General features: G+C 35.1%; 2 protein-coding genes across 2 annotated transcripts; both read left to right on the top strand.

Annotated features, from left to right (window-relative positions):
* Positions 1-3436: 3436 nt before the first annotated feature.
* Positions 3437-6917, top strand: LOC137032915 (OX-2 membrane glycoprotein-like). The gene is made up of 5 exons (XM_067404939.1): positions 3437-3476; positions 3595-3936; positions 5393-5692; positions 5864-5962; positions 6067-6917. Exons 1-5 carry the CDS (start codon positions 3437-3439, stop codon positions 6096-6098), a joined length of 813 nt encoding a protein of 270 aa, XP_067261040.1. The 3' UTR covers positions 6099-6917.
* A 6157-nt stretch (positions 6918-13074) lies between these two features.
* Positions 13075-15833, top strand: LOC137031986 (OX-2 membrane glycoprotein-like). Its single transcript, XM_067403411.1, has 5 exons — positions 13075-13224; positions 13336-13677; positions 14691-14987; positions 15287-15391; positions 15524-15833. Exons 1-5 carry the CDS (start codon positions 13176-13178, stop codon positions 15574-15576), a joined length of 846 nt encoding a protein of 281 aa, XP_067259512.1. The 5' UTR covers positions 13075-13175; the 3' UTR covers positions 15577-15833.
* Positions 15834-16569: the final 736 nt, after the last annotated feature.

The raw sequence follows: 16569 nt of genomic DNA, 5'->3' as shown, positions 1-16569 counted from the left end.
TCAGTTCAAAAGCCAGCATCTCTGATGGTATGGGTGTGCATAAGTGCATAAGGTATGGGCAGCTTGCATGTTTTGGAAGGCGCTACGAATGCTGAAAGGTATATAAAGGTTTTAGAGCAACATATGCTCCCCTCCAGATGACGTCTATTTCAGGGAAGGCCTTGTGTATTTCAGCAGAACAATGCAAAACCACATACTGCAGCTATTACAACATCATGGCTTCATCGTAGAAGATGAAGATGACCACAAACTCTTCAGCAGCTGGAAACCTATATCAGGCAAGAATGGAACCAAATTCCAACACCAAAACTCATAACCTCGATGCCCAGATGTCTTCAAACTGTTTTGAAAAGAAGAGGAGATGCTACACGCATGGTAAACATGCCCTCATTCCAACTATTTTGAGACCGGTGACCACGTGATTTGAAAGGTTTTTTTTTAGTTTTCATTTTATTCAAATTTTAAAAAAGGTCCCAACTTTTCCGGAATTTGGGTTGTAAGAGTTATTATAAACCATAATGCAATTATATTGCATTACCCCAAATATAGCATGGGGAAGTGGGGGTGGGTCACATCTTTACACCATTTAGTGAATGGGAACATGCCTATTCCTTGGCTCACCCAATTCATTTGAATATGGGTAAATGTGAAAATAATAAGATTCTATTTTGTGTATTGCCTGGTATGAAAAATATGATTCTCTAGTGTATATAGCATAAAAAAAACAACTGTATATGTCTTAGAAAATAAAAATCCACACACTTGCACGTTAAGTACAAAACATGTGACATGTGGTTGGTTGTTTTTGTTTGTGTGTAATACATTGGTATTTTCAGTTTAAAGTTCCCCTTTGAACAGTAAATAAACACTAACAGTAACTTGTTGTGTAATTTCTGCAACACTGGGGGAAACAAAGCCACAGCTGAATGGTAAGCATTCCCAAATCTTGATCGTAACCATACATCTTAAAGGAATAGTTCACCCAAAAACCCTCAAGCCATAGGTGTATATGACTTTCTTCTTTCAGCCAAATACATTCAGAGCTATATTAAAAATACCCTGGCTCGTTCAATATAGTTGTATCTGTATCTCTCATTAGTTATAATGGGAGTGATTGGAGGATGAGTTTTTGAAGTCCAAAAAAGTGCATATTAATCATTAAACAGACTCGACGCGGCTCCAGGGGTTAATAAAGACCTTCTGAAGCGAAATCAATGAGCTTGGGTAAGACAAATATCCTTATTTAAAGCTTTATAAAGTAAAATAATGAGCTTCTGGTGCCACAGCCATATGCATTCAACATCAGCTTATTATTTTACTTTATAAAGTTTTGAACATTTAGGTTTTGAGTAGATATCATTTATTTAAAACCTAAATGTAAAAAAAAAAAAAACACCTTGAAATGTCATGGTTGACTAGATGGGATAGAGAAGGTTGGTAACACTTTCCAGTATACTTCTACTGTCTATACCATGTGTACACAGTTTAGGGCTAAGTAGAAGATTTATAAACTACTTTAATTTGTAGCAGACAAATATTGGAATATTATGTCAAAGTGTAGACATACAACATGACACACCCAAATACTGGCTTACAGACATTTAAAAAAAAAAAAAACATTTAAACATTCCCAGGTTTTTCCTGGTAAAACACGTTATAATGGGAAAGTCTCTATGAACCAGCAATAGCAAAAGTATTCAATATCAGCTTCATTAAATTAATCAGCATTATAAAATGCAAAAGTCTTAACTGAAAAATAAAGCTATGTAAGTCATTTGCAGCAAAGTTAAAGTATTTCAGAGCCGGATGGTTCATTTGTAAACATAGGATATCTTTTATTTTGACAGATATACGAAAAGCACACAGCCACGAAATTCCGCTTTATCTGGTTTCCTCCTAACCATGTGCTTCCTGGAACTCAATGAATCAGACGGAGTTTACATTCTCGTGTTGCGATATTGTAAAGCTCTGATGAATGCTCATGTCATCTGCATTACTCTGAATTTACTCAGAAGAAAACACAATTATGACTTCAGTTTTGCTCGTATTTCTGATAAACATACGCTTGGGGGTTGGCAAGTCGTCATGTTCGTTTACATCCAAAATACTGATATAGAATCATGACTAAACACTTTAAAAGCGGAAGTGTTTTTGTCATGAGTCACATGTAGGATAGGTACTGTACTTTACTGTATAGCTACTGAAAGTTATCTGTGGAAAGTCCGGAACAAACCTGCCAGAAAATCCCGGAAATTATTAAAAGATTTACTAGATAGATACCTAGGTAGATATATAGATCGTAAATAGATCGGTAATTTAGATCGATATGACCGATTATGATCACTGGTATTACTCGTATGCAAAAGATCAGAAGAGTTCAACACAACATCAAAATAAATGAGTGCACTAACTAGTCTAGGTGGAGGGGTACTGAACCTGTAGCTGCAGAACACTGATCCCAACTAAATTTGAACACATCCACTAGCCGCAAAAGAGAATATCTGGACGCTTATGTCACAGTTTGCTGCATTATTAAATAATTTTGTTAGCAAATGTCACTTTGATATTCTGACATCCATCAGAATAAGTCTCTTATGCTCACCAAGGCTGCATGTATACAGTAAAAACAGTAGTAGTGTGGAAAATTATTACAATTTGAAGCAACTATTTTATAGCCTATCTTAAAATGCATTATATTCCTGTCATCGTCTTCAGTGTCACATGATCCTTCAGAAATCATTGTAATATGCTGTTTTGCTGCTCAAGAAACATTTCTTATTATCAGTGTTGAAAATAGTTGTGCTGCTTAATATTTATGTGGAAACCGTGATACATATTTTCAGGATTCTTTGATAAAAAGAGTTAAAAACAATAGTATTAAAAAAAAAATTATTTTAATGCATCCTTGCTAAATAAAAGTATTAATTTCTTTCAAAAAGGAACCCTTATTGATTATGCAGAAAAAAAAAAAAAAAAAAAAAAATTTTTATAATGAATGCATTTTTTTTTTTTTTTTTTTGCTTTCACCATTTAGTCTTAATTTTCAAGGGAAAAGAGAAAGAAGTATATGCACTGTCAAACTATATTCTGCAAATAAAAAAACGTGATCGCTCCAAACAAACTTAGATGGGTGGGGCCGGTATACTGTGCAACACTAAGCATATTTAAATATTAAGCCTACGTTTTATAGCAACTGTATCTTTGCTTTAAGAAAGTAGATCTTTTAATTCTAATAGCCTAATTGATACTCTATATTAAAATATGAAATGCAGACATTAGCATTTGGTTAAAATTAATGGTAACCGTATTCCAGTGTTTAGAGACATAGCCACTCATAAAATTCCCCTTCTTTTCTGATACAGTTACATGTCTGGGAGATTCCCCAGATAAGCTATAAATGTATCTGTTCGTAGATAGAAACCAGAATATGTTAGACATGCTGCGCCTTCTGATCATATTAAGTTTGCTCAGAAGAGGTCGGTAATTGACTCCTAATTTTTATGGCTAAATCTGAAACTGCTCTGGCTGGATGTTTCTAAACTGGATGGAGATGGTGGGAGGCTTATAACAACATCATTTTTTTTTATTCCCCAGCTTACTTTTCAGAAATTGTAGCACAAGGAGACACAGATGTTGTGGTGGGTCGGGATGCTTCATTCTCTTGTACGCTGCCAAACCCGTCTGGAGTCAAACATGTCACCTGGCAGCGGGTGCGCGCGGATCAGTCTGTACAAATTCTGGCAACATTCAGCGAACGCTTCCAGGATAATGTGGATAAGGAGTATGCCAGTAAAGTCACTTTGACCCGGGCGTCACTTAATTCAACATCTATTGAGATCAAAAACACAACATTTGAAGATGAGGCTTGCTACATTTGTTCCTTCAAAGTGTATCCATCAGGACCCATACGGAAAACCATGTGCCTCACTGTTAAAGGTAGGTAAACACCTGCAACCAAACTAATTGAAATCACAAAGATTTCAATAAGTACGTTGTAGTTAAAAGATTTTGAGTCAAAAACACATGGATTATTAAAAAAAAGGCAGGTTTTAACCAAAACGTTTAACTGGTTTTAAGACTTGGGCATATCAGTTTGGGAAAGGTTATGTTTTTCAAATGTTTAATTTGATTAATTTTATATAATTAATTTTTACCAAAACAAAGATTGTTTTACATTTTAGAAATGGCTTATAATAGGCTATTTAATGGCAGGTTCCCATTGTGACAACTTACTCCATATAGTTTGACAATATTTCACACTATTGGGGACACAAGGTTGATGTGTGTTGAATGATCATTTTCATGGCAATAACAGTGGAAATGTTTAAAGTGCCCCTATTATGCTATTTAAAATTTTCCTACAGAAGGTTTACATGCACCCAATGTCAAAAAAATTCTCTTACTTCTCTACTACTACTCTCTTACTACTCCTACTCTTATTGGTAAGATGGCCCAGTCAGCTGTGATTGGTCTACCGCTTACGCCGCATGTCGGAAACAAAATGGCCTTTACCATATCGGAATTTAAACCACGGACGCTTCCTCAGCACTTTTATCGTTCGGACAGTAACAATGGCTTCGGTTTTATTGACTCAACACATCCTCATACTTTGGAAGTACATGCAAAGTAGATTGTCTTCTCAGCATTTTGACAACAGAAACCAAACTCTTCCAGGCATCAGCTACCACTACAATGTTTAAGCGTCAAAGTAGACACTGTATACAGGAGCTATAATGAAGACCATAGGCTGGCATTATGCAAATTTGTTATAAACCTATAGGCTTGTGCAGGAAGACTGGAATTTCTGACGACTCAAAGTCGGTTCTTTCTTTTGGGAGAAAACCCGATGAAATCTGATCTTTGAAACTTGGCAGACCTTTTACATTCCCTAACAGTTGTATTGCACACTACATGAAAGATAATATCTGAACAAGTATAATAAGGGCACTTTAATAGCTTTTTGTAGTTGAGACTTTCAAAAATATAAGCCTACCCTGAGAAATATTCCCTGAAGTAAAAAGAGTGTAAACTAGCTCCAGTCTCCACTAATTGGTCAATAAGACACAGAAAGTATGTTAAGTGTACTGTATAAGTTGTGTAAGTGAAAAACAAGCAGTTTTATCCAAGATAATACAGACATGCCCAAACTCATAAGGGATGGTGGGAATCAGAAGGTACACAGAGATCTGTGACTGATAATGGCTATCAAAACAAGACTTTCATTCAGTTTCCAGTTCCAGAAAAATGAAAGCAAGTGTCAGCATCATAGGGTTAAGATAGTACAGTATATATTGTGAACTTTAATAGACAATTTGAGCTTTGGATATCACATTATTTATTGTTTAGTGTTAAAAGATTCTATTTAAGTAATCATGTTGCTGTCATTTTCCAGGTATCACAAAAATAACAGCGGAAGTGAATTCTTCACCCACTTCTGATACAAATGTTGTAGTTTCTTGTTCAGCCACTGGTAAACCAGCTCCAACAATCCAGTGGAAATCCGCAGAGAACGAGATGAACTTCATGTCAAATAATTTCACAAACCTCAACTTAGACAGTTCAACCACCATTACAAGTAACATGACGCTTCCACTGTCACAGTTTCATGGGAAGTACGTGGAATGTTTGGTTCAGAGTGACAATGTGGATAAGAGCTACCAAATCTACGTGCCTCGACAAGATGATGATAAAGGTAACTTGATTTGACTTATGAAACATAAGTGTTTGGATGGGTGTGGCTTATTGTATTATGAGCAAATAATAACATAAGCAAGCAGTGGTAATATTGTAAAGATTTGTTTTTGTGTTTTAAATGAAATGATATTCATCAATCTTTACATGCAAAAATATTTTTCTTTCACAGAAAATAAAGTCACATTAAGAAGTTATATAATTCCGATGTTGGTCGTGGTTATCTTCAGTATTGTCGTTATTGCCTTCTACCTTCATACAAAGTTAAATAGTAAGTAGAAAAATATTATTTTCTATCAGGACCACATTTATTTATTGTCATAAAGAACAGCTTTGTTAAATATGTATATTAATCTTTTTTTTTTTCTTTTCCAGATAAAGATCAGAAATCTGCTTGTACAGCATAAACTACTGATCAGCTGCCACTTTATTCAGAATTTACAAAACTGTTATATGCTACTTTTGCTACTGTTTACATTCATGAATAAGCTAATGTTAATATAATTGTATAAATAATATCTGTTCACCTGAAAAGTCTGAATCTATAGTTTCTAAATCCTGCATCTGCACTTTAAGGACTTAATGAAACGTTCTTTCTACTTAACATTTGGTATTATTTATTGTTGTGAGTATGGTGTATTGCATTTTGAAAAACTTTTTTACAGCAGGCTGTCTTTAAGTATTTTTTTTAATTTATTTATTTTCTTTACCAAACCCTTTTGCTGTATGTGAATTTTGTGTTTTATACATTAGTTGAACATATAGAAACTTCGTTGTCAGTTATACAATGTATAGTCCAGAAGTCCATATCTGGGACTGAAACCGACTGAGCCAAACATGAAAATGTGTAATTGTCATGTCTATTGCAGTCAAAGTCATTTCCATTGATCTACAACACACTGTCATGCTGTTCAACAAAGCCACAGGTCACCTGTCCGTAATGCTCAAAATTCTTTAATAAAACATGTTTGATGGAGCCAAATATTCCCAAGAGCGATCATTAACACCAATAACAATAGCATACTTCTTATGAAATTCCTTTGTAATTTGTCATTGCTGTCATTTGCCTTTTTGCAATGTGCCAGCAATACTCTGGAAAAGTATTCCATTCATCTTCTCATGTACCATGTGACATGTAAACAGTATGCTGTTTATATCCAGTGACAGTCATTCCAGTGAATCACACAGCAAGTACAGATTTTTATCCTGAAAGAAAAGTACCTGAAGTACCCCTCAAATGTAGAATTAATGTTTTGCTTTCAGTTCTTTTCATTGCTGAAATAAGTTTCAGTTTCTTCCATATGCAGTGCATCAGTTAAATCCTTTTAAGATTTTTTTGCCCCATTAAAAAAGACAATAGATCTCTTGCAGAATGTCCAGGCTGTTCTTTTCCCTATAACAAAAGTGAATAGCCAATACTGTCAAATTTCAAGGACAAAATAGCTACCAAAAAAGGTAGTGCATATTCCCTCTTAATCCATACAATATTTTTCGTTATGCACAGAATTAAATTTAAATTGTTATTCACTAAAAGTCTTGCCTTCCCTCTCATTCACATTCAAACCTGACACATTAAAAGGATAATTCACCCAAAAATGAAACTTCTCTAATCATTTACAGTACTTCTTGCCATCCCTGATGTATGACCAACGCTATCTCACGACCAATTCGAACATATTTTACGAGGTGGCTAATTCGTACGTGACCTTTGTCTAAACCCCAGTGATGGTTGGTTTAGGGGCGGGGTTAGGGGTACGTCATTCACATGAATTCATACGAATTTGGCAACACATAAAATACATACGATTTAGCAAAAAAAGTACGAATTTATAAGATCGCACTCATACGAATTTGTTTTTTGCTAAATCGTACATATTTTACGAGTTGCTAAATCGTATGAATTAGCCACCTCATAAAATACGTATGAATTTGCCGTGAGATTGGGTTGATGTGACTGACTTTTTTCAGATGGATGCAAACTCAGTGATCCCGCTTTATATTAGGTGGCCTTAACTACAATGTACTTATTATGTTCATGTGTTATATTGCAAAACATTTGCTGCTATTGAGTTGGGATACAGGTAAGGTTAGGGAGTGTGGTTATATGGATAGATTTAAGGGTGGGTTGAGGTGTAAAGGATGGGTCAACAGTGTATTGTAATTTCAGAAATTAGATACAGATGTAATTACATGCAATTACAGTTGTGGCCAGAATTATTAGCACCCTTCATAAATATGATCAAAGATGACTCTAAAAATAAATCTGAATTGTTTATCCTTTTGATCTTTAATTTATAAAATTAGCAAAAATCTAACCTTTCATTGAAGGAAAAGAATTGAAAGTGGGGGGAAAATAACATTAAGAAACAAAATATTTTTCTCCAAAACACGTTGGCCACAATTATTGGCACCCCTAGAATTTTTTATGAGTAAAATATCTCTGAAATATATTCCCATTCATATTTACATTTTTTTTTTAGCTCACCAGGGTGATCAAGAACATGAAATTGTCCAGCCATGACTTCCTGTTCCACAGGAATATAAACACGAGGAAACACAAAGGCCAAATTCTCTTAATCATTCATCACAATGAGTAAAACCAAAGAATATAGTTCTGATGTGCAGCAAAAGATTGTTGAGCTTCACAAAATAGAAAGTGGCTGTAAGAAAATAGCTAAAGCATTGAAAATCCCCATTTCCACTATCAGGGCAATAATTAAGAAGTTCCAATCAACTAAAGATGTTACAAATCTGCCTGGAAGCGGATGTGTGTCTAAATCATCCTAATGTGAAGTGAGGAGGAAAGTTTGAGAGGCCAAAGACTCTCCAAGGATAACAGCTGGAGAATTGCAGAGATTAGTTGAGTCTTGAGTCTCAGAAAGCCTAAAAAAAAAATATCAAAAGCACCTATATCCTCACAAGTTGTTTGGGAGGATTTCAAGAAAAATCCTCTGCTCTCATCCAGAAACAATCTCCAGCTTATTCAGTTGTCAGACAAGACTGGAACTTCAAACGTGACCGGCTTCTATGGTCAGATGAAACTAAAAGAAGAGCTTTTTGGCAGCAAACCCACCAGATGGGTTTGGTGCACACATGGATAAAAAGTGCCCCATGCCCACAGTTAAATATACTGCTGGATCTTTAATGTTGTGGGCCTATTTTTGTGCTGGAGGTCCTGGACATCTTGTTCAGATACATGGTTTCATGGATTCTATCAAATACCAACAGCTAAAAAATCAAAACCTGATTGCTTCTGCTAGAAATCCTATAATGGGATGTGGTTGGATCATCTGTCGGGACAATGATCCAAAACAAACATCAAAACCAGCACAAAAATGTGTCACTGAACACAAAATGAAGCTTCTACCATGGCCATCCCAGTCCCCTGACCTGAACCCTAAAGAAAATGAGTGGAGTGAACTGAAGAGAAGAAGCACCAACATGGATCTGGGAATCTGAAGGATCTGGTGAGATTCTGTATGAAGGAATGATCTCTGATCTCTTGTCAGGTGTTCTCCAAACTCATCAGGCATTATAGGTGAAGACTCAGAGCTGTTCTCTTGGCAAAAGGAGGATGCAAAAAGAATTGAATAAAAGGGTGCCAATAATTGTGGCCAACATGTTTTGGAGAAAAATATTTATTTCTTAATGTTATTTTCCCCCCACTTTCAATTCTTTTCCTTCAATGAAAGGTTAAATTTTTGCTAGTTTTATAAATTAAAGATCAAAAGGATAAACAATGCAGATTTATTTTTAGAGTCATCTTTGATCATATTTATGAAAGGTTCTAATAATTCTGGCCACAACTGTATCTCAGAAATAACAGCGGAAGTGAGGAAGTCCCAGTTGGCCAGAAGCAATGGTTTATAATTAAAATATATTGGCATATTTCTTACACACACCTATCGCTTCAGAAGACATTGATTCATATGTATGGTTTACCGTCATGATCGCTGTGTGTGGTTTTCCAAGTGTCAGCCGAGTGGCACACATTGCATTACATGGACCCACAGAGACGGATTATTTTCTAAAAATCTTTGTTTGTTCTTATATGAAGAAAAAAACTCCCCAGCCAAAAATTTCAACTCACAGTGATCTCACCATGAGCTCCAGGGATACTCATGATGTGGTCACAGTGTGAGGTCACAGCAAGCTAAAAGTGTAACCTCACAGCGCACTCACTGCGTGCTCATACTGTGGTCAATGTGAGGTCAAAGCGCACTCACTGTGCTTATACTGTGGTCAGTGTGTGTTCTTACCAGAGCTGTAATGGATTACATGTAATCTGGATCACGTAATCAGATTCAAAAAATCAAGTACTTGTAATTAGAGTAAACTACTTTTTAAAATACTCGTAATCAGACTACAGTTTCTACCAGAAAGACTCGGGAGGCAAGATAACGAAACAATATTTATTACCAAACAGCAAGCAGAATATAAAGGTTAACATTCTTTGGCGTAGGCCCCATAAGTAGCTCACATCCTGAGGGTTGCTGACTTTGAGTTTCCTGCCTGAGGCTGAAGGCAGGGGCGTAGCCAACCCCCGGGGAGTATGGACAGGGACCTTCCTGGTGGTGGTGGGCAGGATGGAGGTGAAGTTTGGCGTCAGCATCTGCGAACTCAGACACGTGTAAGTACCGATCTTTTACTCCAAGTGTTAGATAATGATTGGTCAGATCTGAACTAATAAGTAAAGTAACATTTGAGTTCCCAGCAGAACTTGTGCTACAGCTTCATTTCTTTTTTATGAATTACATTACAATTGTTCACAATTCATTGATTCTCCTAATTTTTCATTTTTTTAATGTTAATTTTTTTTTAAATTATATACGGTGTGAAATCGTGCACAGAAATCAGCAACAACAAGAATATATGTTTTTGTAATGTTGCTGTTTTCTAAATTGACTTAATTTTAAGTAAATATGTTTTAAAATCATAAGATGAGATTTTGTTTTATTCTGTGTTACTATCAGCAAACACTAACAGGTACATTAGTGTTAGTATTTTGAAGTATTAACTGTCCATACAATGCAGTTTAAAAAGAATCTGTTGAGGCTGGTGAATAGAATATATTTTTGGAATATATTTTATCTTTGTATCTGTCAAAATAGTAAAAGATTATCCTACAATATGTGTGACATCAAATAAGGGTTAGCACAAAAGTAATCTAAATGTAGTCCAAAAGTATTACATTACCAAAAATGTGCAATCTAAGAGATTACAAATTTTGTCCTGTAATTTGTAATCAGTACCTGTAATACCTAGCTCTGGTTCTTCCTATGGTCAAAATGTGAGGTCACAGTGTGTTTATACTGTTTAGTGTGAGTTCAAAATTTCTCTATTATTGGACAGTTATGTCACAAATATCATGTAGAAGTTCATATTTTATTTTCATCAACAAAGTAGTTCAAAAATTCAGTTCCCTTGTTTATTGTGTATTCTTTTCAGCCTGGTGTTGGCATTTGACACAAATATTTCTATTTGACGGATGCATTTAGATTCTGGCATTATTTTGGTGACTCCTTTTCACTTCTTAACCTCTATTTCTTTTCCCCTTGAAAAGACATGGCACATGCTGAAACACAGAGAGCAATATGTCAATGCAATCAGTTTGATTACTGGTGTGACTACTAATCTACACCTGAGCTAGCAAGATAGCTGGTTCCCATGTACCTGGCCATGTGCCAGTACTCTGCTAACACAGGGCCAGGCCACAGTGCATAATGGCATTATAATAGCATATGAGCGTATGTGAATAGCAATTAAAGCGACCATTCACCATTTCTCCAGTGTAACAATTCCATGCTGAGTCCAGAACACAACTGTACGGCACAAACGGTTTGCTAAGAAATCCTGCCATATACACATTTTTCGAGTGTTGAGAAACAGGAAGTTTCGGTGACCGACATTTAACCTCAACATTTGAATTTACAATGACCTCACATATTACTCACACTGCGAGTATCACAGTATGAGAATCATTTGAATTTACAATGAGCTCACGTTTTACTCAAACTGCGAGCATGCTGACTGGGTCATCAGGGACATTGGGGATGGCATGAGGGTGAGTAAATGTTGAGAGAATTTTCATATTTGGGTGAATATCCCTTTAGCATGAAAACTTTTAACTGAAGTGCAGAACACCCAGCACTTCCTTACGGTTTGGTCCACAGGGAAGGAATTAAACAAGCAAATTATGACGCAGAACATTGTTTGATATGTTAAGTACATATAAAAGATAAACAACGGAATAAATATAGGATGCCCACATCAAACAGTGAAAGATAAATGTATTTAAATGATGACTTTTGAGAAGGAAAAAAAATCCATGTTAAACAGGAGTCTTCCTGTACATTCCCAGAAACTAATCTGCAAATGAAGAAATGGTTTGAGAATGACAGTAATTGGCCAAGTTGATTAAGTTCATCCACTGATAAATACAACCAACAAATCCTGGTTTTAAATTGTTTTCTAACAAGTCAATGTAACTTTTTGCTCAACAGACATGTATGCTTTTATGTAAAATGAATATTATGAAGAATCTAATCACAGTGTACAGTAATGTGGAGTGCTGAATCTGAATTCTGTGACCCCATGAATACACAAATTTACCGTAATACATGAGACAGCAAAAATACAAACCATTTCTTCATTAGCAAATAAGTTTCTGGGAACGTGAGTCTTCCTGTTTAACAAGGATTTTTTGTCCTTCTCAAAAGTGATGCCTCGTTTTCACTGTCATTTAAATAAGGAAACTCCAATAATTATATCACATGTTGAAGTAGGCAAGCAGGTGATTTATTTACTCTCAATTTACATGAATGCAGGAACTTAACTGTATATGGGGAACCAGTGGAGTAGTAGGGCTACTGCGGGGGCCCCGCGTGTTGGGGGTCCCCACGATAACCCCCCTGGGCTGGGTCGCTTTTAGCTCCTCTTTGAAAATGGTTTACACATTTTATAGGTCTATTATACAATGAATTGCAGGCCTATAATTTAAATTATAAACAGTCTATAATATTCACTGCAGTCATCAATGGAAATGAGCAGCTATACTTCAATCACAGACTTTAAAAAACAACCTGCTTAACAAAATACTATCCTTCTCATTTGTTTCACTATATGTACGGACCACAAGAGAAACAATGGAATAAATTAAGATCAGCTCAGCCACTTTTTACGTCAGACAGCTCCGTCACTTTTTACTTTCACTTTCTGTAGTGAATAGGCTACTGACCGAGGTTGGGAGACTTTTTATATATATATATATATATATTATTATTATTATTATTTTTACTTTTTTCAACTCTTGCGCCACTGATGACACTTCATGTCTTCACACGAAAATATCCCCCTCCCCCTCCGATTTACGCTACGCCACCGGGGAAGTCAGGGAAATCCCGTTTGCCAGTAAGAGGGGTTGTGTATAGCGTAGCCTATATATAAGATGTTTGATCACAAACGGGCCATGGAAACCATTCGACATGTTGTGTCTGTTGAACTTGATCGTAATTTTAAGCTTCATAAATAGAGGTTAGTCATTAAGACAATCCTACTTTTTATTCAATTCAACGCATTTCTTTTTAGGACAAAACTGTGTTTTTACGTTTGCAGACTAATAACGTGTCTGTTTTTATTCCACAGCTTACCTTTCGGAAATTGTAGCACAAGGAGACACAGATGTTGTGGTGGGTCGGGATGCCTCATTCTCTTGTACGCTGCCAAACCCGTCTGGAGTCAAACATGTCACCTGGCAGCGGGTGCGCGCGGATCAGTCTGTACAAATTCTGGCAACATTCAGCGAACGCTTCCAGGATAATGTGGATAAGGAGTATGCCGGTAAAGTCACTTTGACTCGGGCGTCACTTAATTCAACATCTATTGAGATCAAAAACACAACATTTGAAGATGAGGCTTGCTACATTTGTTCCTTCAAAGTGTATCCATCAGGACCCATACGGAAAACCATGTGCCTCACTGTTAAAGGTAGGTAAACACCTGTACATTACTGTGATGATACCATGGTGTAGTCATAGTTTTAGATGGTAATATATATATATATATATATATATATATATATATATATATATATATATATATATATATATATATATACACACACACACCAATGTATTGGCCAATAATAAAGCAAATTTTCACACTACCGGCTTTTAGTTTAAAAACAGCCGATAGTCAGGAACAGTATATATCCTGTCAATCAAAAGAGGGCAGGAAAATGATGCACTCAATTTGTGATTTGTGTAAAGATAATGCTAAGAAACCAGTTTAATGTTCAATATTAATAGTTATTATATGAATTAATAACATTCAGAAAGTTATTAATTTATTATATATTAATGTATTTTTCAGAGTTTAGTTAATGTGTGTTAATATTAATTTGAGTAATGTGTTTGTTTATTACTGATATCAGTTACTCTGAAACAAGTTGATGAAATGGAGAAAATAAAGTTTTTATTTGCATTTGTTTCCAAATATAATGATTAATTATTAATTATAATGAAATTATAATTATTTAAAAGAAGGTATAATAGACAGAACCCCCAAACTATCGGTAGATATCAGTTAATCGGCTTTCGATGTATATATATTTTATATATAAAACCGGCAATGTGTGATAAGCAGGTATTGTATTGAATGCCTAGGGAATATATAGAATGCATTAAGTTTGTAGGCAAAGTATGAAATGGTTTATATTTCACACATTTTGTAGGCATTCAATATAATGCCAAAGGGCCAGTCGGCTTGTCATTCTGTTAAATATCTAGGTAATGTATAGAATGCCTAGGAAAATGAAACATAATCACAAAAACCAGAAATTTCAAACTTCACTCATATATATATATATATATATATATATATATATATATATAAATACAAGGACTGAAACCATCAATCTAAACTTGTATTTAGAAGTTTTTCTAGTGATGTTGGCCAAATATTTAGAACTTTTAAGTAATTATCTTGCTGGTATTTTCCAGGTATCTCAGAAATAACAGCGGAAATGAATCCTTCACCCAGTTCTGATGATCAGATTGTAGTCTCATGTTCAGCCACCGGTAAACCAGCTCCAACAATCCAGTGGAATTCCACAGAGGAAGAGAGAAAGTTCATGTCAAATGATTTCACAACACTAAACAAAGACAGTTCAACCACCATTACAAGTAACATCACACTTTCACTGTCACAATTTCATGGGAAGTACGTGGAATGTTTGGCTCAGAGTGACAATGTGGAGAAGACGTACCTAATCAATGTGCCTCGACAAAATGATAAAGGTAACGGGTTCAGCACAGATATCAGCTAATAATGAATCACTTTGAGAAAATGTGCAGTTGTTACTTTCTAACTAATGCAGTCACTTGATTTAGTCATACTAAATATGTTTGGTTGAAATAACTCAAAAAATAAAACAGATTAATTTAGATGTTACAACATGAAACACATTTTTAGATTACCTGACAAAACAGCAAAACCAATTAAGCCACACATTCATTATGTTGCCATTTTGACAGTTTTTAACTGCAGGACTTTTTCTCACTATCTAATGAAAAAATATTTTCTTCTTGTCTTACAGTGAACAGCACTACACAAAGAAGTTACATCATTACATCGGTCATCATTGTCATGACTATTGTGGTTATTGTAATTTTTGTCATCTGTCTTCACACCAAACTAAAGAGTAAGCCGCAAAATTCTGTCACTCATGTTTAATTACTGTACCATACCCAACATACTGTAATCTTTTAACAACAGCATCTCAATAACAAACTTATTTAATAATTTCATTTTGCATATTTTTTTTCTCCCCAAGGAGACCAAGGTTTTGGTATGAAATCCCTTGATGACCTACAGGAGGAATGTTAACTCTGCAGCTATATCATAGTAGTGTTTTTGTTTTTTTTTCATCTTCATGAATGTGAATTTTTGGATGTTCCTTAAAGGAATCATAACTGTGGTGTCTAGTATTTATTTAATTTATTTATTTACATACATGCATTTTACATATTTATGTTTACATTACTGTGAACTGTTATTGCATTAATATACACAATATTTTTACCACTGTCAGTGTTTATTTTGACCACAGAGAATGACTGTAAAACAGGCATGTAATATTCATGCTATAACTCATGTATTAATTTATCAGACTCATGTATTTGCACTTTAAAACCCAGTTCGTTGAATGTAATGCTTGAATGTAATGTAATTTTTCTGAATTTGAGTATGTGACAGTAATTTATAAATTCATAAATGCAAGTTTTGACGTTTTCCCATGATCCATGATGTCATGGCTTACAGTGGTACAGTACTTTGTTGAGCAAAGACAGTGAAAAAACATGAAACTGAGAATCTAAAGGGTGAAAACAGTCTTCAGTTGGTAACAAAGTGAAAGTTATATCATTAGACACAGATGGTGTTTTGTGGTTTTCTGCAGGAAACTCTAAAGGCTGCTTATAAAGATTCCTAGTTCTTTGTATCACTACACAACACCCTTAGGAACCATTCTTAGCAACGCAAACTATGTTCTCAATCTATATTGTTCATTTAACTGTAACTGTATTATGCAGAAGAGTGTTGAGAGAAAGAGTGTTGAGAGAAAGAGAAAGAGATCGAATGAGTTTATGACCTGCATTCAGATTTAGCATTTTCCTTCAGGTCAGTCCTATGTTCATAATAAAAAAAATCTGTTTAAATGTCCGATGTATTATCTTGTCCTTTTAACCATTAAGGGTTTTTCCTCTGACTGACAGTGCTAGTTAAAGCATTTGTCAGATTTGTTTTGTTCCATGTGCACAACAATTCAGTCTTTTCAATGTAAAAGTTTTCGCTACTGACTGACACACTCATAAAGACAGT

This window comes from Chanodichthys erythropterus, chromosome 12, assembly GCF_024489055.1.
Source record: "Chanodichthys erythropterus isolate Z2021 chromosome 12, ASM2448905v1, whole genome shotgun sequence".
Taxonomy (NCBI): Eukaryota; Metazoa; Chordata; class Actinopteri; order Cypriniformes; family Xenocyprididae; genus Chanodichthys; species Chanodichthys erythropterus.
Note: the sequence above shows the minus strand (reverse complement) of the source record. Positions and strands in the feature narration are given on the sequence as shown.

Bases quoted from the DNA above. Each gene is read 5' to 3' on its own strand.
- LOC137031986 (XM_067403411.1), top strand. From the start codon at position 13,176: ATGTTGTGTCTGTTGAACTTGATCGTAATTTTAAGCTTCATAAATAGA. The intron at 13,225-13,335 runs GTTAGTCATTAA...TTTATTCCACAG, and splicing joins TTTAAGCTTCATAAATAGAG to CTTACCTTTCGGAAATTGTA. The intron at 13,678-14,690 runs GTAGGTAAACAC...GGTATTTTCCAG, and splicing joins CATGTGCCTCACTGTTAAAG to GTATCTCAGAAATAACAGCG.
- LOC137032915 (XM_067404939.1), top strand. From the start codon at position 3,437: ATGCTGCGCCTTCTGATCATATTAAGTTTGCTCAGAAGAG. The intron at 3,477-3,594 runs GTCGGTAATTGA...TTTATTCCCCAG, and splicing joins ATTAAGTTTGCTCAGAAGAG to CTTACTTTTCAGAAATTGTA. The intron at 5,693-5,863 runs GTAACTTGATTT...TTTCTTTCACAG, and splicing joins TCGACAAGATGATGATAAAG to AAAATAAAGTCACATTAAGA.